We start from the raw sequence: 22464 nt of genomic DNA on the forward strand, positions 1-22464 counted from the left end.
ACAGTGAAATTAAGAACCTAGAAAAGTAATGATTAAACCCTAATCTCAAAAAGATCCTTTCTAGGGTGCTGCCAATAAATATGAAGTGGGGAAAAGATGAGTCTTAACAGCTCCAAAATTTCCTTCCAAGTTTTACTTATATTACTTAGATATTATAATAAGGGCGTTTAGGCTTTTTAAATAACATTCCCATGGAACTATGATATTACATCTAGGAGAGTACAAGGAAGAATAGCATAACTCAGCTTTATATTCAGCTGTACCTCTGGGGCATCTCCAACGGAAAAGCTAGGACCTTCTTTCTTTACTTCTAAGGTAGATTTAAGGCAATTACTCTATTTTCTAAAAAGTATATATAAAGAAAAAAATTAGAATATTGAAATTTTTCTTGGCAGGCTAAATGAATCTGCATATATATGAGTATGAATTGGACTACAAAACCTAATAAACTATGTTTGCTACACTGGACTTTTAAAGGTGAAACTGCAATGCCTTTTCATAGGCAGAGACCTGAATGGCACTTGTGTGTTTCACAGTAAATAAACGTCAGCATGACCTGTAGAAGTTGGCAGGTAGAACAGTTACACAATATTAATGATACCTGCAACCAAATATTTCTTAGTGAACATCTAACTTAGAAAATTACCTTTTCTTAATGGTACAAAAGCCTAACTCATGAAGTAATTACTTAATTACCTTAGGATTACTACCAATTTAAGCAATTACCATCTTATATTTTAATTTAATGATGCATTATAACCAAAAGAGGAAGTATGAACTACTAAAGAATATTTTTAAGTGCCATAAAGTGATATGCTAAGTTAATTCTCTCATCACAAGAATACCTGGTGTTATTTCCATCTGACATGTAAGAAAAAACAAAGCTCAAAGAATTTTCCTTGTACTTTATGTATTAACTAAGGTAAACAAAGATCTGAGAATGTGCCTGATGTCAAAGTCTATGATCTTAAGCGTCTATTAGTTTGCCAAGCAAACAGTATCCCCCGGGCCTTCATAATTGTGTTACAACAAATACTCCTGGGAATAAAAATATTCTTACTCATCATCTGGGGAAGCATGTGACTTCCTTTGAGCATCTTAACAGTCTCTAGACAGTCTCCCCTACGTGAGGATTGCTCTGAAACTTTGTCAGATTAATACAAACACTGGCATGATGTCATATTTGAAGATTAAATAGAAACTAATATTCTGTACAGTGTAAGTAAAAAGTTAAAATATAGGAAAACTTAATTTTTAAAATCAGAACTGATACAGTAGAATAGCAGTTTTCAATTTAGGTTACAACCCCTGTAATAAGATAGTGAGCACTTGTATCTCGTTCCAAGATCTATTTCCAAGATAAAAGTGAAGTATGCACCTTTAGCAGATTAACTGCTGTGAGATCACTTCAGTTACAGAAAAGCTAAGTGGAAGTTATAATGTTTCTTTTCCAGCTGTATCACTTCTTCCCACTAGTGAAGCACCTCCAATTTCAAAAGTGGCTATATCAGTGCCCTGTCTTCTAGTTTTACTATACTGTAAGTTGCTATTAGGAAAAAACTACCAATTGAAACATTACAACTTTGTAAATTCACACCGCACATTTAGAGTTTTAGATGACCTGACCTCTATTACATAGATGCCATTTGTAATGTGAATATTTAATAAAAATTACTATGCAGCAAAATGTTTTCACTTAGCAGTATCTGTTACATGAAGTAATACATTTTGTACATGAACTGCTAAAATAAAGCAGATCAAGAGACTAAATTATCAGACTTTGTATATTAACTGCATTAAAACGCCGAAAAAATATTATTTTAAAATTTAGAAATGTTTATTTTAGAAACACACAAAACTAAAAGCATATTTTAGTCCATCAGCCTATATAGAGAAGAAACGGTATTATAAACGTATAGATAGACATTTTATGAATATCTTTGCCATGATTTTAAGGCCTAGAACACGTAGAATAGCTTTTTACATTTTGATTTTAAAATACATTTAAATTAACTTTTTACATGTACATTATAAATAAATAATATTTCAAGAACAAAAGGCTTAATAAAAGCAATTTATTAATAAAAGATTAATAAAATCAAATAAAACTTTTTTTTCAAAAACTTCTTAATCAAATTCTACATCCTGGAAATAGAAGCTTATATTTTAGTTCTGCAGAAATTTTTCAAGGGTTTTTGAAATTTCACAAATCTGAATAATCAGTTAATAAATAAATCGTATTCATATTTGTCAGTAAGCTCTGAAGTCTCTACTAAATTACAAAGCAAACCAGACCACGTTTAGAAACTTGACCTGTACTTTGTGGCACCATCATGAAAATTCTGTGACCGACACATCATTTCCAAAGTCACCAGTAAGGCCTCGGTATGTACTCCGGGACATAATTTCAAATTCTCAGGCAGTTCCTTCAGAACATTGGGGAGCTCCTGCAATGTCTTTATATTTCTATCATAAAGATCCAGTAGCCAGTCAGTGTGAGCCGTGGTGGTTTCTTTAAAACTTTTATAAGCCATAAGCTGCTCATTCAGATGAGCTAACCCTTGGAAAGCTAAGATGAACTCTGAAGACAAATCAAAAATTGAACAAAAATTTAGCAGCATCCTACTGAGTAAAAATGAACCAAATTCGAGTTGCTGGTGGTAAAAATGTTTCTCTGCTTGTGCATGAAAGTTCTCCACTGTATCTTCTATTTTTGCAATAGCAAAAAGCTCCTCCTTGATTTGTGGGGACAACACATAATCCAAGGGCAATTCCCCCTTAGAATTTCTCTGCTGTAAAAGCACTGGGCCTGTGAAACAGAAAAGGTACAATGTTAGAGTGCAACATTTTTATTTTGGCAGCTTAACAGATGTTTTCTCTCTCTTTTTCCCCAAAGCACTCACAGCTCTGTTTATCATGTTTTTACTAATTCATGTTGACATAATTAACAGGCTATACATAATGACTGTCTAATAAAGGTGCACTTTAAAAACCAAAGTTTTAGTCGATTATCTAATAAAGTTTACCTAAAAGTACATGCCTTAAATATACAGTACAAAAGTGTTCCTGAAGCTTTATGAACTATCATCTTAAAATAAGAATTTCAGTGTTTCCAGAAGAAATTAGCTAAATATATTTATCTTAAAATCTGTATAACAGCCTTCGGGCTATCTTGTAATAGCACCAGGACAAAAAGGTACTGTCCCCTTCCACTGCCGATAGACGATTCTGGCAGTGCGAACATTGTAAACTTTGTACAGAAATACAGCACATTTTCTACCTCACCCTTGTTTACATTTGATTTTTGCATAGGTAACTGATTCACAAAAAATTGTGAATTCTCCTGGATCAAACTCAGATCTAAAAACAAAAATCAAAAAACAAAAAACCCCCTCAGATCTCATTTATCCGTCCAAGCTAAATCTATCTAACCACCTACTTAGTTCTGAACACAGACTTCGTACCCTAGGGAGGTAAAGGATGGTATGAGAGGAACAAAACAAGGCCATAGTATTTGGGCACACAGTAAAGCACAGGAATATTCTGTACCTTTGTCAATTAAATCTTGCAATTATTCATAAAAATATTACAGGGGATATAAAGGTTTTGGTACTTGCAGACTTAATCAGAAAATCCTGCCATTACAACATATTGTCAGAAAGACTAGAAGATAACTGCTAAAACTCTTTATGGGGACTCTGATCAGATATGTATAATAGATATAACATTATAACTTACAGAAAAAAGAATTCTAAATCAACATTAGATTCTTTTCCATGAATTTACATGTTTAAAAATAAAAAAGCTCGAAGTAACCACTGTTTAAAAAACAATTACAGATATCTAAAATGACTTTAGAGACACACACTCCTATTTATTAATCTCAAAACTGAGTTCCTAACAATGAACAGGTAATAGTTACTACAATGATGTCTAATCATGTGACTGGTCCAAACCCAGAAAAAGGAAAACAAGTCTGTGTGACTGCCAAAGGACCTTGATAATGCCTGGGTAAGCAGATTTGCTCTCACAGGGCAAGGAACTCACCCATTCACTACTCTTCACTAGTAAAATTCATTTTCACTGATATAATCCTATACCCTACTGAAGAGCTAGATTTAATACAAAGCATGGCTTTATATCACTTATACTATTTGAAGCAAAAGCGAACAGTAGCTTAAATGCCAGATATACAATTCAATAGGAGAAACAGGAGTAGAAAAACAAAACGCTTAGGTGGCAGAACATTATGTTTATACTACTTCAAAAAAAAGGTAGAAGAACTGAAAAATGTATTGATTATTATGACATGCTGCTAGTTAAGCAGACACACTAAGGCCTTTAGGGGGCAGGAGAAGACTATAAATACCCAAACATCTTAAGCTATCCTACTATACACCCTTCCTTAGGTCCAGATTCATACGTATAGTGCAAACGACATCTAGTGAAAACATGCTTTTTGATTTTGTGCAGAACTAGTTTAATTATAGGATAAAATCATATTAAATTCTACAAAAATGAATACAAATAAAAGTGATAGGGAATTTACACAAATCTTTGTATTATAAACTAGTCATCTTTTGTTTTTCTTTTGAAAACACAAATCAGCTGGAAGATTTTCATGTAAAATTTATTCAGTTTAGATATAAGAATGTCATGGAAAAGGAAGGGGCTTGCTGAAAGTAAAGATCAAAACTCAGCAGAAAAAGCAGATGAATATTAAGCTTAAGTTACCTTCACAGAATCCCTGCACAAGCTATTATCATTTGACTCTTCCTACTTTAACTTATACTGACTGCAAAATGTGAATGAAGAAAAATATTCTAGGCTATCTTTTCCAAAGTCTAAAGAAATACCTCATAAAACTAACATTAACTGAGTATAGGAACTAAAGAATAAACAAAATCTAAATTATCACACTAAAATTACATTCATCTATGAATATGCTTTCAGAAATGACTAGCTCAGAAAGACAATACACACATTAGGTAAAAGGATTAATATTTAAAACAAACACATTCAGTTAAAAACAGACACTTGAACACGCACCTCGCTAGGCTGAATATCATATACATATGTGCAGATCTACATATCATAAAAGGGCTTTTATCACTACTAGTAAAGGGTGGTTACATTCTAGGAGACATTTTACCCTTAGTTTTTCGTTGTTACAAAATAAAAGCATCTCTCCTAGCAGATTTTCAATAGAAAACGCTATCTGCCTCCAATGGATTCATCAAAAGCCTGGCTAATTTCTCGAGACCGTTTAGCATAGATGCACTCACCCCCGTGCTGCAGCAGCAGCTTGCCAATTTCTACATGTCCGTTGGACAGTGCGTCATGCAAAGGAGTCACCCCGTCCACTTGAGTGAGCAGATCTACCTCTGGACAACGCTGCAAAATTTCCTGGACACACACTGTGTTGCCATAGTTACAGGCTTCATGCAAAGGCGTCCAGCCAGCATTGTCTAAATTAGAAATCAAGGCAAGTTTTAAAACAGCACAAGTAGGACTTTTGGTAGCAAAGTACTGATATTCTCCTTCTCTCATCAGGGTGACTTTGTAGGTACTTCATATTAAAAAGGAAAAGCTTTGATAAAACACCCAAAGTGCAGTCATATTCCTACACTTAAGAAAAATACACTTAAAATAATTAAAACCAATTTTAAACTGTTAATGCTGGGATATGATAAGAACACAAACACCAAAACATTTCTACATCATTAGCTATAAATCATTACACACCGATTTCTTGGTTTTGTTTATGGAAGTATTTTAAAGATATACTAAGTAAATTTACTCAAATTATGTTACTTACTGTGACATAAAATTATTATACCATAAATGTTAAGACACTGGATAAGATCACAAAGATTTAGAACTTACCTTTAACATTGATGTCTATTCCTGGCAAAGACAGAAGTAAAATCAATTTGTCCACTTTGTTGCTTATGCAAGCCCTATGCAGGGCTGTTTCTCCTGCCACAAAAAAATTGATAGATTATTCCAGAGAAGACAAGATACCAACTAAAGAAAATAATCAAAGGGCATGAACTCGGAGATCTGGACCCAGGCCAGAAAATTATTTACTAGGTTTTCCTCTGGCTGCTTTAAACACCTCTTGCACTGAAAGAGGTGGGGGGAGAAGCAGCCTACCAATCCATAGAGCGTCTGTTCTATCAGCAATTCAGCAATGAGATTCTATAGCAAAAGGTTTAACACCGGCATTGTCTCACCCTAGTTCAAGGTTTAAAGCTTCAATCCTGCTATAAAATCCCCAAATGATCAGAGAACACCAAAAACACTGGGTTTTGCAGCAATAAAAGTTTAGAGTGCAATTGCCCTCTCTTAAATTTATTCATGAACCTGCGTTAAATATATGGCTCTTTTTTATACAGCATTTATAGCTTAATTCAAATGAATGTTTCTGGCTAAGCACGAGTGCCTCTACACACTCAAGTATAATTCAGAACTTCAAATCCATTAACAGATGGTTTGCTGCTTCTCAATAGGCTGTCTGGCTTGGCTACAGCAGCACGGAGAGGGAGAAATGGAAGAATCTTAATATAAACACCACACACACATGCACACGCACACACACAAACCCCTAGTACCATTTAAAGCTGAACAAGAGTAACAAATAGAATGGCAAAGTTTTTGTAGGAAAGATGCAATTAGTAGCTGCTGGCTAAAATTATCTATATCCATCTCATTATAACCAAGACCAGTCAAATATAAGTGATAATTTGATATAAGCAAAAAAAAATTTGAAAACCTGTAAGTGACTGCTTGGGAAACCAAGTGAAATACTGAATCATATTTATTCTTGCTATAAAATACTAAGTAGCTCATTTTTACAGTGTTCAGTTTTTATAGATTATCTCTGTAACATCTACTAAAACATTTCTTTTAGATGCACAGAAAAGCTTTTCATGTTTTTCTCTATTTCACAGTCCCTTTCCTTTCTCCCAGTTCTTTCTACCATTCAGCCTAAAGTCATTCATATTCATCTGACTTCCTGAAACAATAAAATAAAGGGACGCTGATTTGTGAAGTTAATATTTGAGTTCTCCTCTAGTATGTTTATCATATTTTGAGCCACATGTGCCATTATTTTAAGTTTGTGATAAACAACTTATGAACTTATGTAGAAACACTATAAGAGCTTTAACTCCCTATTTCTATGAGTATCATGTTAATATGTACATTAAAAACATAAACAAGAGGCTCAGCCACGTATAGGCTCTTTGAAGACAATTTATACTTGTAAGAGGTATCTAGGTAAAAAGATTGCTAGAGGGAATTATTACAACGCTATTCTTGGTTATTCCACCCTTTTAGGTACTTAGGTTCCAGTACAGTTAGAACCAAAAGCCAAACACATTTCACAGTCTGGGCTCAGTGCCTAGAAGAAAAGAGCCCATATGCTTAACACAGCTATGTAACATAGCCTTCTCCTCACTCTTTGTTCACAAAATGTCTAGTACCGAAAGAGATGAAGACTGAATTATACTTTCAAATCAGAAGACACTGATCCTAACAGCGCAGGTTGAGGTGGAATAGAAAAGTAAGGCGGGCAAGTCTGGAATGAGCTCAATGAGTGGAGCACACCATATTTACAATCTGCAAGGGCAGAGGGAGAGAAAGAGAGGGATGTTCTATTATACTGGCTATTAAGTGATCACTTTCTTTGTACAAATGACAGTTCAAGAAAACAATACTCTATCTAGGAAGGTATTTTCTGGACCTAATCCAATGTTTAAGTTCAAGTATTCATCAGGACAAGTGTGTGAAAGTCCCAAGTACTGACTACAGCCATGAAGAGTTCTTCATGTAATTTAGGTATCTGGAATACCTTTTAGATTAGTCTTGTGAATATTCATCTTTTTAAGACTGGGGCAATTCTCCTTGGACCATGGTGATTCTCCTTCTGACTTCTTTTTCAATTTTTTTAATGATGGGGAACATTTAGCAAGGCTCAGCTCTCTGAAAGGCAAGAAATAACGAAAGCTTGTTTTTTAGCAAGGCATGCCAGCATATATTAGTTCTTCTTCTTTTTTTTTTAAATCTAGCCTTATTTTAATTTAAACTTACTCATTCAATTTTTACTGCTTCCTAAATTTTAAAGTATATTTCAACCACACAGGAACAAATTTGTATGCATTAACTTTCATTTTAATAGCCTTATACCCCAACTGCCCACTGAGAATCAGATTATAAATATAAAATGTTAAGTAAAAAGGTGACCAAGCAAATCATGATTTGCGGAGAAAAATAAAGCAGAAACTAAGACTAGAATGAAGGCTTCTGCTCCACATCCATATTTTCAAATAGTGATCCTATTCTCTTCACCCTCTCAAGAACATTTCAGGCTTTCTGAGTGGTCCACAGCATGCATTTAGAGGAGATTCCTCCTTTGGGGGAAGCTGGAATGAAGAGTTAGAGTATCTTGCATGACCATGCATTCTGAAATCTCATCTTTATTACAGAATAATTCAAATCACAAGGCACAGCTTGCGTAACGTAAGAATCTGGTGAATAATTTTTTGGGAGAAGTGGTTAAGAAAGTATGTTCCTTGAAAGAAACAGAAAGAAAATACGTTGATTGTGCATACTGACAGGTCTAAAACTCAATTTTTGTCTAACCAGTACAAAGACAGTACCACGGAGAACCTAAAGTTCACAACCGGGGTCAGCAGAAGAGCAGTGCAGCGAACAGAGCAGGCTGGATGAGGGCATCACTTACGGTAACCTGGGCAGCCCTTCCCCTTGCTTCCGCTTTGCGCCGTTCAGCATCAGTAAGGCTCTCTGAGATTCAAGGCAAGATCGCTGTCCGGTTTTCTTTGGTAAATGCGCCTTCCCAGCCCTGTGCACACTAGCTTTCCCCAAAGCCCGCAAATAGCCATTTACCTGTTGCAAAAAGTATTACATTGCCTTCTTAACTACGAAGATCACAGTGAAAAATAATCACTTCATTCATTTCACCATTAAATTTGGTTGAATTCTTAAAAAATTTCTCCACTGTGGTTGCCCACCCTATATTGTTTGAAGATGATAAAATATCAAGCTGCTAGTTCCTTGTTATTAAGACAGCATCATGGAGACAAGAAAAATACCTTCTCGAAAGTAATTTTTTTTGAACTCAACAGGAAAGCTGTTTTTGTTTTGCTGTTTTGTTTTTCCAGTACTAGGGCCTGAATCCAAGGCCTTTGCATTGAGCTACATTCCTCAGCCCTTTTCTTTTCATTTTTTATTTGTGCTAAGTTACACAGGTTTAGCTCCAACTTCCGATGTTCCTGCCTCAGCCTCCCAGAATGCTGAAAATTTTTGCATTTTCGATTTTGTACAACTGGTATTTGCCATTTCCATTTTCGTAACGATCTTAACAGGAAATACATCTGAGATAAATACAGTAAGGACTGAAAATGTCCTTTAAGGCAAGTACTATTGCAAGCACAATTTGCTCAATCTGACAGTAAACACACTCCTTTCTTTCCTTGTCTCTCTCCCTTCCTTTTTTCAGCACTGGGGATATAACTCAGGGCCTTCACTCTGAGCTACATTGTAGCCCTTTTCATATTTATAATTTTGAGATAGGGTCTTGCTAATTCACCAAGTTGCCCAGGCTGGGCTTGAACTTGTGGTAGGCCTGTCTCAGCCTCTCAGAGTGCTGGGATTGGCAGGTATGTGCCACCATGCTGCATTAAACTTTTTTCTCATTTGTTGACGGAACTGCTGGAGATACTAAATATTAACAGTACCTAAAGATGGCCAAGACAAAAATGAACCATGGATGTGTGTACACCCAGGACATACCACTTACATGTTTTACTATTTAACCACCATGAATACCACACAGAATTCTTCTGGATCTAGTCCAAAACAGTCGTCTTACACTCTGTGTCAGGTGATTAGAAAATAAAGATTCTTACGTCATTTTTGTTACCAACAGCGAATTATGCTAAAAAACAACTAAAATTTTTATTCATTAATCTATTTTTGTGGGTGTTTTGTTTTGTTTTTTTTTTTTTTTTTTTAGTTTTTCAGTTTTTCTCTGGTACCGGGAACCGAACTCACGACCTTGAGCTTGCCAGGCAGGTGCTTTGCCACTGAGCTAAATCCCCAGCCCCTTCATTAATCTATTTTTGGGATACAAAAATATCAGGTCTTTTATGGGTTGGTTTTATGAATTATGCCCTATCCATTTATTAGAAATAACTAATAATATTTTAAAATTGAATTCATGAACGTACAACTCAGAAATGCAAAGAGCTAGGAGAGGGCAACGCTTACCATTTTCTGAAGCGACAGCAGCTCAGAAGAATTATCAAAAAAGTACTTTTTAAAGACTGCTTCTGCAACAAACATTTGAAGCCAGGAGGAGGAAAAGGAGCAAATGAAAATCTCTAGTTCCTGTGAAGAAAAGTCTGCAGAAAAACAAGAGAAGTAAATACAATTTGCTACATCCTATACAATTTCTTTTCTATACACTATTTCCTCGGTGGATTTCATTCCATTAAATGATAGTTCCTATATCAGTAAGATTTACCTATATAATTTTAAACCACAAGACATACATGATTTTCCCATTCCTTGCCTTTTGCAAGTAAATTTTTTATGGGACATGTTCTTACATTTGAAAAGCAATCATTACTTTTTAGTACTTTAAATGAAGACTTTAAAATTATATATATACAGAACAGACAATATTACGAGTATGTCAATATACATGGGATTTTATCACTATACTGTACAATAACATTAAGGGTCTGTTCTCACGATAGGCTTGCTCTTTTGGAAAATCAGCACTTAGTTTTTAAACACATGTTTCAAACGCAAATATACTTTATTTGAAATAGTGTGTCTCGAGCTGATGGGAGGAGAGGATTTAGACTCCGTCCTCCGATGAGACCCATGAACCCTGTCACTGAAGAGGCAGAGGAAAGGCACAAGGTAAGGAAGGCAAACAAGAAACAGGACGGTGGTTCAAGATTTCATTAGAAGTCTGCACTCACTACACATGGAGAAATTTTAAATGATGACACAGTCAAGGTACTCAAATCTCTTCTGCCCCAAGACCACAAGGGCTCCAGTAAGATGGAAATGGATTAATATGCACAGGAACTGAAAGTGATAAAGTACTAGAGTGACTGTTTCTCAGGTAATCGCTTCAATGTTATGAATTCTCTCTATAGGAGCAACAGACTGGATAATATAAAGGAACTGTAATTAAAGAATGAGATCAATAGGCTACTGTAAGAACTGAAAATAGTACATTAGAACGTTGTGACATTATTTTATAAGGCAGACTAACTATGAACACTCAAATAAATAAGTCAAAATTAGCAAAACAGACACAATAAACAGCGGATAAGAATGAAAATTACAGGCATTAAGTCACTACATTTAAAAACTGAGACTGAATGATAAATCTATAGCAAGAATAAAACTTGACCTTTCTCCTTGGGCATGAAGTTCCTTTGCATTGAAGAGACTGCAGAGACCCAGTGAATGCCCTGCTCGGACACTTTCACAAAAGGCTGCTGCTCTGATGTCCTTGCAGGCCTTGATCCATGACTGTGAGTTCTCAAGGGAGAGGGGAGGATTTTGCTCCCAGGGAATATCTGGTGGTCATGCTAGGGAAGGGAACACTATTAGGACTAGTAGACATCCTACAGTGCGCAACACAGCTCCCGACAACGAACAGGTAGCCAGTCACAACATAATCAGTGTCCAGGCTGAGAAACTGCCTTAACTAAAGACACCTGCAGCTGTTGCCAGTGGCAGGTTGCCATGTGAGAGTGTCTAATAAACCTTTGGACAAATGGCTCAACGAAGAAGTTAACCAGATCCATCTAGACCCAAACAGACATGGCTGCTGACCTCACCATCCCTTTCCATACAGCTCCAAAGAGATGCAGTTTCTAAGAGCTGGAGACGAGAAAGGAATTAGTTACATCCTTTCTTTCACTACTACTAAAGCTAAGCCTATCATCACAGTTTACTATAAGGAAGTGACTTTTTAACAGGCAAAAGCAAAGCAGAGAAGCTGAGTACTGTGGAGTCTGCAGGGATAATCTCATACTGGAACTGCTAAGTGGAATTACTCACCTAAGAAGAGGCCTGGAAATACATACCAAAAATGGACTTACACATTACCAGGTAATGATAAATAATAGATGAACACAAGAACATGAAAAACTGAGCCCCGCTGTAGACTTTCAAGAGCAGGGTCACTTTTCTAGGCCTTACCCAATGAATGTCACTAACCTGCGCAAAAAAAATATTTAGTATTTGATGGATGCATGGATGAGCGACACATAGCAGAAAGTCATTATGGAAAGCCACAGCAGGACAGTCTTTTAGAAAGCCAATCAGAGCATGCCAGTCCCCGTTAAAACAGCTTCTAATTCCTCAACATGGCTTGCAAGTTCCCACACAAACTGCCTTCTTCTGTTTTGGACCTTATGCTGGCCATTCCTCCCACAGATGGCACTGTCAGCCTTGAGCCAGGAGGCGCCACATAGACCAGCTCCTCCCTTCCTTCCTTCTTTCCCTCCCTCCCTTTGAGCTGTGGTACTTGTTGTCTTGTGACGGAATGCTGCCCCGACTCTACCGAACTTCTGCTTACCCTGCATCCAGTGAGCACTCACTATAAAGTAAGTTTCCAATCTCAGCACCTAGTTTTCTTGTCCAGAGCATTATATTTCAAAGATGCATAATGATGTATTAACTTAATTACAGTCCGCCTCTCCCACCGAAAGCTCCACAGGAGCAAGGGCCATGTTTCCCATTCTACTTCACTACATCTATGAAGTGTCTAACCTGGCTGGCAGAATGCCAATGTCAATTTGTGGAATGAATGATAAGAACAGAAATATTTTTAAGTAGGCAATCAATAAAAATATAAAAATTTGTACTTATAGAAGCAGTCTGAAGCACAGAAAGAAATTAAAATAGATGAAAAAGCGAAACTGAATAAAAGTTTTGAAGAAGTGTCAGGGAAAGCTAATGATATAATCTTAGGCAAAGGGAGTTTTATTAAAGTCCTCAAGCTATAAAAATGTAATAAATTTTAATGCTGTCTTTCCTTTCCTACTGAGACAGCACACGAAATCAGTTGCCAAGGATTAGCGCACTACAGCTCGCTGCCTGTAGGAACAAAGTTTTATTGGCTCCCAGCCACGTTCATTTGTTTCTGTACCACGTATGGCCGCTTTCTTACCACAACTGCAGGGCAGCTGGGACAGACCACAGGGCCGCCAAAGCCAGACACTATCTGGTACTTTACATTAAAAAAGCGTTGCTCACCAAATTTAAGCCAAAAATCTGGATTTCGACTAGGCATTAAAAGTAAATTTCAGACAATATAGCTTGAAAGAAGCCCTTTCTGTGTGAAGTGTTTAGAAATAAAAGAACATAGAGTCTGTATGGAACTGGTGGCTATGAGGTCGGACGGAAAGAAAAAAGCATTTAGCCAGGTGTGGAGGTGCAGCCATGATCCCAGCACTCTGAGAGCAAATCAAAAGGACTACAAGTTCAAGTCCAGTCTGGGCAATGTACTGAGACCCTGTCTCAAAATAAAAAAACGTACTGAGACACTGTCTCAAAATAAAAAATAAAGGGGGTTGGGGGTGTACCTCAGTGGTACCATTCCCCCCTGCATTTGATCCCCATTATCGCACCTCTGGAAAAAAACCAGGAAAAATAAAAGAACTTTAGCTGTCTTATGAAATACCTATGCTTTACTTTTCACTAAATAAATAAATAAATAACCTCTGGAAAAAAACCAGGAAAAATAAAAGAACTTTAGCTGTCTTATGAAATACCTATGCTTTACTTTTCACAAAAACATCATGCTTGAGTAGAGAGATGGATCAAAATCTTCAACTGGAAGTAATAAGAACAGAACAGATACACCATAACACCTTTCCTCATGAATTAGAAAAAGCAACAGTGAATTAATGAGTAACGCAAGGAAAAGTCAAAAAGAGAAAAGAAAACCACTTGCAGAATATCCAGAGAAAAGGAAACAGGTGTCACTAACAATGGATTTCAAATTTCTTCATAGGAATACAAACAAAAAGGTCATTATTAGAATACCGGGTTCACTTGCAGAGTAAGTATGGTATTCAATCAGAATAGACAAACGGTTTAATTTTATTGTGCTTATCAGCTATAAAAAAAGTACTTCTTTTTAAAGAAGTGTTCGCTTGACTTCTACCTCTTGACCAGGTTAAGCCAAGCTGTACTAACAGCCAAGAACTAGTTAAATATTAATTTGAACCAGTTTTAGAAATACATGTTAGAAACTTTTAGATAGCTCATCTATGCCTAATATGAAGCCTAAGAAACCAACTATGCATGTGTGTTTTGAGAAGAGTAAGGAAAGGCTTCAAACTATTATTCGTCAAACAACCTCATTTCCAGTTTAAATATTAATGTTTGAACACAGCTCCCTGGCACCAAAGTAAGCACTGTGTTGATAGTATTGTAACAGTAACATTAAAGTTAAGTTTTAGCTCAAAAGAATCACAGGCTGAAACTTTGGGCCATAAATTTTTCATGTAAAGCTGTGTATTATGGCACATGATTATAATACGAGCACTCTGGGAAGCTGAGGCAGGAGGATCACGGACCAAACCCAGCACAGGCAATTTATTGATATCCTGTCTCAAAATGATGATGATGATGATGATGATGATGAGGCTGGGGAAAGTAGTTCAGTGTAAAAGACACTGGGTTCAATCCCCAGTTGCACTAAAAACAAAACAAAACTTGACATGTGAAAACTAAGAACAATATTGGATCACTGTATAACAATATCCTGTTGAGAGTAAAGGGAACTTTGGAATACGAGTACAGAAAGCATTGAAACTGAGGTACAGTACAAAGAACTCACTGATAAGGCTCAGTATTTCACGCACTTAGCTAATCTCGAAAGTAAATTATGTTTCTTTAAAGGCATTACTATACATTGGAAACAACTGATCACCTAATCTTGTACTGGGTCCTCAAACTCAATGAAATTTCACTATAGAATGAAAACAAGGAGTTCTGCTAACCAAATATGTAGTTCTTATTTTAGCAAACAATGCCAGAATCTGGAGTTTGTGAAGAGGATTAAAAGAAAGAAAGAAAAAACCACTCAACTACCTGGTAGGAATGGTGGGAGAGAAGTGATAAAGGTTCTAAAGGAAGATTGAATTTGAGCTAGGAAATGTTAAAAAGTCACACAACAAAAGAGAGCCAGTCCACAAAAGCAACAGCCATCACCTCCTCAGCTCAATGAACGAGAAAAAAAGAAAGGAGATAAAATGCTTTAGATAAAAATCTCCCAACTTTGGTAGTATAAAAAGAGACCTTTCTTTGCAGAGGGCAGCATCAAATAAATCCCAAACCCAGTTATAACCTGGATTCCTATTCTGAAATCTTTCTTCAAAGTATTCGTGTGACTGACAGCAGATTCAAGAATTTTTCTTTATCCAAGATGCACTGACACGCACGTGCAGGAAGACTAAGTACCTATTTGGTAGGATAAAATACTGGCAATCCGTATAGAAAACTCATCTTCTAGGTAGAGGGCCACAAAATGCTCATCTGGTTTAAAACGTTTTCCTTTTCAGAATCCAGGGTTACAGAAACACAGAAAAGAAAAGAAAACAAAAAACAAACCACACACACAAGAAAAAAGAAGAGAAAAAGGAGGAAGCCAACAGACTCTTCCCAAAGAGGAAATGTCCTAGGTTTTAGGGACATTCCCCTCAGTCAGGAGATGCAAAAGAGAGGAGCAGTTTTCAGTGTAAACATGAGCTCTGTTACCATATTCTTAAACAATAATCCTCCCATTTAAGTTAGAAGACTGCACATTTGTTAGAGCACCAGAATTTAGAAAAAAGGAAAGTAGCAGTTTTTTATACTAAGAAAACTTATACAGCAACAGGTACAGGAAGGAATGTTAGAGCCAGTGATATAAACCAACTTAATCTGAGGGGCTTGATAACAAATACTCTGATTCAGTGAATTTTATGTTTTAATACCATTAAGTGTTCAAAAAAGGAAGAGACCTAGCAATTGTTCATATAGCACAGATAAGATCAGAGAGCGATAATGCTTTCTACTCAACTTGAATGACACAGAATTACAAAACAGTCTTTAAGATTTATGACTCTGCCGGGGATATAGCTCAGTGGCACAGTGCTTGCTTGGCAAGCGCAAGGTCCTGAGTTTGATTCCCAGTACCAAAATAAATAAATAAATAAATAAATAACATTTATGACTCTAAAAAGCATACATAAAAAGTGAATCTATGTCTCACAAAAAGTGAATCTAGGAAATGGGAATAAATTGATTTAAAATTTGTCTACTATACAGGATGCATTAGTTATGACTTTTAGTTATAAGATCAAAAAATATTATTATTACATGCAACTATATAATAATTTATTTCCAGGTAGTATTTTCCATACTACTATTTGACTTTTATAAAACCATCAAATGATATTTATGGATAATAAATAATATATAAGGGAGGTAGGCTTCTACAATAAGTTCAGAAAAATAATACAAAATGCACATACATAGTATGAGCTCAACTACATGAAAATGCTTAGTGTTATCTAGTGATAAAACATTAAAAGTTAATCGTGGTGGGCACATTATTGGTAAGTCTTATTTTCCTTTTTATATTGTCCATGTTTGTATATATTTGTGTGTATGTATCTATAATTCCTGTAAGGAAAGCTTCTTACAAACATGTTAGAGACTGTTTTAAGGAAACTCAAAACTAATTTCTAGAATGGATCTAAGAAAAACATAACAGACACACTTACCATCACATGTAAGGGAAATATAACTTCCTAAGTCCTCAGACAGGTGTCGCATCACATTTCTACCCATCTTAAGACCAAGGAAGATCCAATAATCTATTGCTGCTCCAAGAATTCCAGTCAATAAGTAAGCTAGTTCATGTCTGAAGACCTAACATTAAGATGGAAAAATATTACCAAAATACATTAGAATACAGAATTTCTGTGTTTATTTTTAACTCTGTGTTGAGAGACCAAACTTGGCTATTTAAAAATACAGGGTATGCTAACGCTAAGAGATATGCTTAAGAATCCTAGTAAATTAACTCCCTCCTTAACTCTCTTTAGTCTACCCACCCATCCCTTCTCTCTATACATATATATGTAGTTATTCTCTACATATACATATGTATGGATGTATATATTTGTATGCACACATATATTATACTTGTATTAAATACACACATTTATTTTGGGCATTCCTTATCTGAAAAGATTGGGACCAGAACTTTCAGATTTCAGACTTTGGAATCAGATAAACCCATGCATGTATATGCATTGGAACACACACTACATAAAGTAGATATATTGGGGATAGGGCCCATGTTCAAACACAGAATTTATTTCTGCTTCACATTTATCTTATACACATAGGCTGAAGGTAATTTTATACAATATTTTTAGTGTACCTACAGTCTGACTTTGCCCCATCATCTGGTCAGGTGTGAAATCTCCTACTGTGCTATCATGTTAGTAAACAAACCATTTTGGACTTCACAGTATTTTAGATTAGGGATATTCAACTTGTATATGACAAAGTATTAATAAAACAAAACTTCTAGGGACATATATAACTAGCTTACAACAAACTGGTAAAATAATCTTATCTAATGTTGTCAAGTGGTTTAGTTAGGTGATAATTCCACTAAAACAATGAGGAAACACTTGGTTTCTGTGGATTTCTCTTAATAGGCATATGGAAGATTATGAAAGCAGACATTTGCTACTTTTACCATTCAACAAGTACTGAATTTCCCTTTATATTTCTCTAAAAGACATTTTCCAAAAAGGAATTGAAAAACACAATGAATAAAAACATTATCAAATTTATATAAAGAAACAGACTGATTCAAATTATAACTATCAATTATATTTTACACACACTACATGACTGGGAGATGTACAGAGATCAGTTTGTGTTTGTGTGTGTGGGGATGTTGGTGGGTGGGTGTATGGTAAGCCCTATGGAAATTTATTTTGTTTCATATTAATTATATGGGATAATAGGCTTCTATCTGATATATTCATATATGTATAAGACAAATGGATCATTTCATCTTCTCATAATCCCCCAGGTCCCTTCTTCTCTAGTAGTACAGATCAGTTTTTAAAATATCAATACTATTTTATAGTAGCACTTTCATAATAAACATTAAATTTCTATAAAATATAGCAAGGTACAAAAACCTTACTTCTAGAGTGTATTGCCCTGTTTAAAAAATATTCCTCTAAGTCACAAAATTCAGTATAAACTGACAATGTGAAAAAAACTAAATATACTTAATTTTAGACATAAACATTTGTTTAAAATGAAACTATATTCTTAGTATTTGTTGTCTAGGTGGGCTGCATACATAAAAAGAAAAAAATCACTCCACAGTGGGGTAGAGGGTATGTGAAAAGGTTTCAGTGGTGTCCATAAAGATGACAACTGTTCTGTTTTAACACGGGATTAGCTGCATAGAAATCCCTAGCGTGTAGAACCCTCAGTGACCAGTGGGTTTGTTTCTCCTGCCCTTAGCAAACCAGCTTCTTATAGGTCTGTACAGTATTTTATTATGACATCATTTCTTCAGGAACAACTACACAAATGATTTCAATGGGAAGTTCTCTATTTCTGGTTTGTTGTGCAAACAGGCAAACAGTCAAACAGCATGTACATCAGGCTTACCAAATAGTGTTTACTGAAGGAAAACCTCAGTGAGGACCAGGAGTAAGTGTGCAGGTCCTCTGGCGTCCTATCACACTATGAGGTAGCACACTACCTTTCAGCAGGGCCTCATAGTAATCTCAGAGAGAGATTCTGAAGGTAAATCGGGCTGAAGGGATTTTTTTTTGTTTTTTGTTTTGGTTTTTCTCCAGCACCAGGAATCGAACTCACAACCTTGCGCTTGCCAGGCAGGCGCTGTGCCGCTAAGCTAAATCCCCAGCCCCGGGCTGAGGGGATTTTAAACTTCATGATTAACATGTACAGAAGCAACACCTTTTTTCTCTTCTGATCTGTGGCCAAAGCACAGAACCTGATGCTACCAGGACAGAATTTGTGGGTGGGCGACAGCACCACTCCCTTGCACCTTGCTGAGAGCCTGTTTATGCATTCCCAGACTACTGGGGTTACAGCATCATCACAGTGCCTGCCATGACTTCTCTGCCATCCTAATGAAGATCCTACCAAAGTTATTTTTATTTGTGTGTCATCAGCCAAACATGCTCATTATTAAATATTTATAATAGTAAATTCCTAAGTAAAAAGACTCACACTGGGCTTTTAGATCCTTTTATACTATACCACATTGTTAACTATGAGACTCACTAGGACCACAGGGCCAAGACACTATGCCCTCCCTGGATTACACTCACTACACGTACACACTATGGAAAAGATGCTACTATTTGCAGTATGATGGATGCATGCATTTCAGAAGAGGATTGTAAGAAAAGTACAAATAAATCATCAAAGAAAAATGACTTTCTTGGAATACTGAAATGTTTGCTCAAGCTAAAAGAACATGAATACTTTTAAGAATTAACAAAGAAATACAGATAGAAATGATTTGCACATATGACATATATTTCCCTGAGACTCTTTTCTAATGTGTTAAACTCTATTACCAGAAACTCTGTAAACACAACTCGCCATTATCTGTCAGTAGAAGTCATCCCCAGTTTATAAACTTGGAGCTCTTCCCAAAACGGAGTATCTGCAATAGAGAATGAAGTAGTGTCTCGTCCCTCTGACTCCCAGGTTAGGGATTTCCATAAAACACCCAGTGCGGTACGTGACAAACTACCATGATGGAAAGACACATACATAACACACGCACTATGTCTCTTCCCGTTTTAAACACTGGCATTTGAAACATGAGAAAGTGTGCTACCGCAGACACTTGGCCTCTAGTCAAGCCTTTGCTCTAACAAGCTGTGACACCTTGAATAAGTTACGTAAACTGTTCGGCTTCAATTTTCTTATCTTTAAATACAAACTGGCTTCCGTTTCTACCTATAATTGTAGGGCTATGCTTAAACAGCACTTAAGAACATCTCAAAGAAACGTGGGACTAACACCAAAGCTTACTAAAATGTGCACCTCCTCCATAACCTTGACACAGCCCACCTCTGCTCTTTGCCAAGGAGAGCCCAAAGCTTTCTCAGATTAGTGACAATGAAATTCACTGCCATTGTGTCACTCTGTAATACTTGCTGATTGACATTATGACAAAACAATATTAGCATAAACTGAGGACTTCTGTTTAGCTAATGACTTAAATTGAATGCTTCAACTCAGCAAATCAAGAAACAAATGCTTTACAGTACAGAAAATGATGTCTGTGAACATGCATGGAATTCTTTAAACTGGAAACTGCCAAAAAAGATTTAATTAAGTACAAGAATGAATTCTAACAGAAAGGTAATACAAAAAAGGCACTTTATGTGAATTTAAGCAATTCAAATGTTAAATAAAATATTAATTTGCAAAATTTAAAACCAGTTTTCATATTACAACTGATGCTACAATTTATTGCAGATTGCTTCTCAAATATGTTGCTCTTATTTATAAATTTGAACAAAAATCTTCAAGTTAGATATGTATAAATCTGTTACTATTTACATCAGTGTTTCTGTGGTTGTCCTTTGATGATTTAGTAAAATTACGAAAACGTCAGTTTTATCATTGTTTTCAGCTATCAATGAGCAATTTCATTTATGAAATCATACTGATGAAAAAAGAAATGCTCTGTAATGAAGAAGTATTTTCTACCCTAAATGAGTCTATTGTATAAAAAGTAAATAAAAAGGAGATGGTGATTGATAAAGCTTTAGCTGATAAGTACTGTACTCAAGTGGCAATGAGACAGAAAGTTCCAGTTCAGATGAATATTTTCTATTTCTACACATTTGTACCATCATGCTTCTTTTATTTTTGTATTTTAAAATTTTTTTTGGTTTTTCTTCCAGTACTGGGAATTGAACTCATGACTTTGTGCTTACCGGGCAGGCATGCTTCTTTTAAAATCAGATCTATGGAAAAGAAAGTGCCTACTCACCTGGGTATAGTCACATAATAGGATGACAATCAAAAAGCAGTCTAACTATACCTACGCACAATCTCTGACATTTCTTAACCACAATTTTTAAAAACCAACAATAATATATGATTCTGTTAATAGAAGGCTGAGGAGTTCTGGTAATTTTTAGAGAACCAAAAGTGTCGGCTAAAAAAAAACCAAAAAAAAAACAAAAAGCACCTTAAGAGAGAGAGACAAGTTATGAGCAATTACTAGGCCAAAGCCTAAGAGAAGGTAAAAAGCCAAGGCAAGTCAGACAAAGCTAAAGGACTCTACTCTGAGGACTTTATCCAATTCAGTCCAGAGAGCTGAGATATATTACAAACACACATAATTAAAAATAAACAAAAAAGCTGAGATATACAACTGTGATTTGTGGAGCTAGAAAAAAGTTTGTTTCTGTTTTGCTTTGCTTAGAAAGTCATAGCTTAGGCAGTGGTAGCATATCTATGGCACATGTGCCACAGCAGGGTGTCTGTATCACTGAAAGCTGTAAAGATTTGCCATCAGTGGCCTAAGGCCTAATTCTCAATAAGTCAAGAGCCTGAAAGACTTCAGCCTAAGAGTAAGAGTGAATCCAAAGCAAAACCACATTATCGGTAGCCTTTTACTTTCCTTAGACTATTCAGGACCCTTCAGACATTGTGACTGGATTATGGTAGTCCTTGACTGGCAATGTACATAGGCACCTGGCGGGAATAAACAGAAATTTTAACCAGAAGGGGATACTTTGGTCCCTGCTATAAACTGTCTCCACATATAATTTTTCCAATGCAATTTATAGCACACAGCAAATGATAACTAGCTCACGAGAGAAAATTAAAGATGTAAGACAAAATACGAAACACGAGAAGAAAATATGAGGAACAATAGCGAGACCTACCAAACCTTCAGATATTGCTGAAATAACCAGATAGATTATAAAATAACTGTTACTGCCACTTTCAAAAACAAAGAAAACCTTGGTACTAGAAAGTAAAAACAGGTCATAGCAGAAAGCAAAAAAAGCCTAGAACTATAGAAAATACAAAAGTTAAAAATGAAGTTACCATGTTTTAACAACATATTAGGCACAAGTGAAGAGAGTCAGTAAGCTAAAGTAATGAAGAGATCCGTCTAGAATACTGCAATACACAAGAGAAACAAATCAAAACCACATGCATACAAAACCAACAAAGGATATGAAGAGGAACTGTAATGTAAGTTTAATTTAAATTTAAACAGTAGATGAGAAACAATGATTAAGAACTTTCCTTATACAGAAGAGTTTAGGGTCGTTCAACATCAGAGCTCTCCGCCTAATTACTATA

General features: G+C 35.8%; 1 protein-coding gene across 4 annotated transcripts in view; it reads right to left on the bottom strand.

The window, feature by feature from the left end:
* Nucleotides 1–2049: 2049 nt before the first annotated feature.
* Slf1 (SMC5-SMC6 complex localization factor 1) overlaps nucleotides 2050–22464 on the bottom strand; it is a 61943-nt gene continuing 41528 nt past the window's right edge. For all 4 annotated transcript variants that reach the window (XM_005382259.2, XM_005382260.2, XM_013512986.1 and 1 more), the window contains 7 exons: nucleotides 16833–16980; nucleotides 10294–10427; nucleotides 8747–8910; nucleotides 7856–7986; nucleotides 5887–5979; nucleotides 5286–5468; nucleotides 2050–2809 (listed from right to left, as the gene is read on the bottom strand). In XM_005382259.2, the coding sequence (XP_005382316.1) occupies nucleotides 2301–2809; nucleotides 5286–5468; nucleotides 5887–5979; nucleotides 7856–7986; nucleotides 8747–8910; nucleotides 10294–10427; nucleotides 16833–16980 (1362 nt within the window). In that variant the 3' untranslated portion in view covers nucleotides 2050–2300. The remainder of the gene's footprint in view (nucleotides 2810–5285; nucleotides 5469–5886; nucleotides 5980–7855; nucleotides 7987–8746; nucleotides 8911–10293; nucleotides 10428–16832; nucleotides 16981–22464) is intronic.

The sequence above is a fragment of the Chinchilla lanigera genome, unplaced genomic scaffold, assembly GCF_000276665.1.
Source record: "Chinchilla lanigera isolate Chin_1 unplaced genomic scaffold, ChiLan1.0 scaffold00017, whole genome shotgun sequence".
Classification (NCBI taxonomy): Eukaryota; Metazoa; Chordata; class Mammalia; order Rodentia; family Chinchillidae; genus Chinchilla; species Chinchilla lanigera.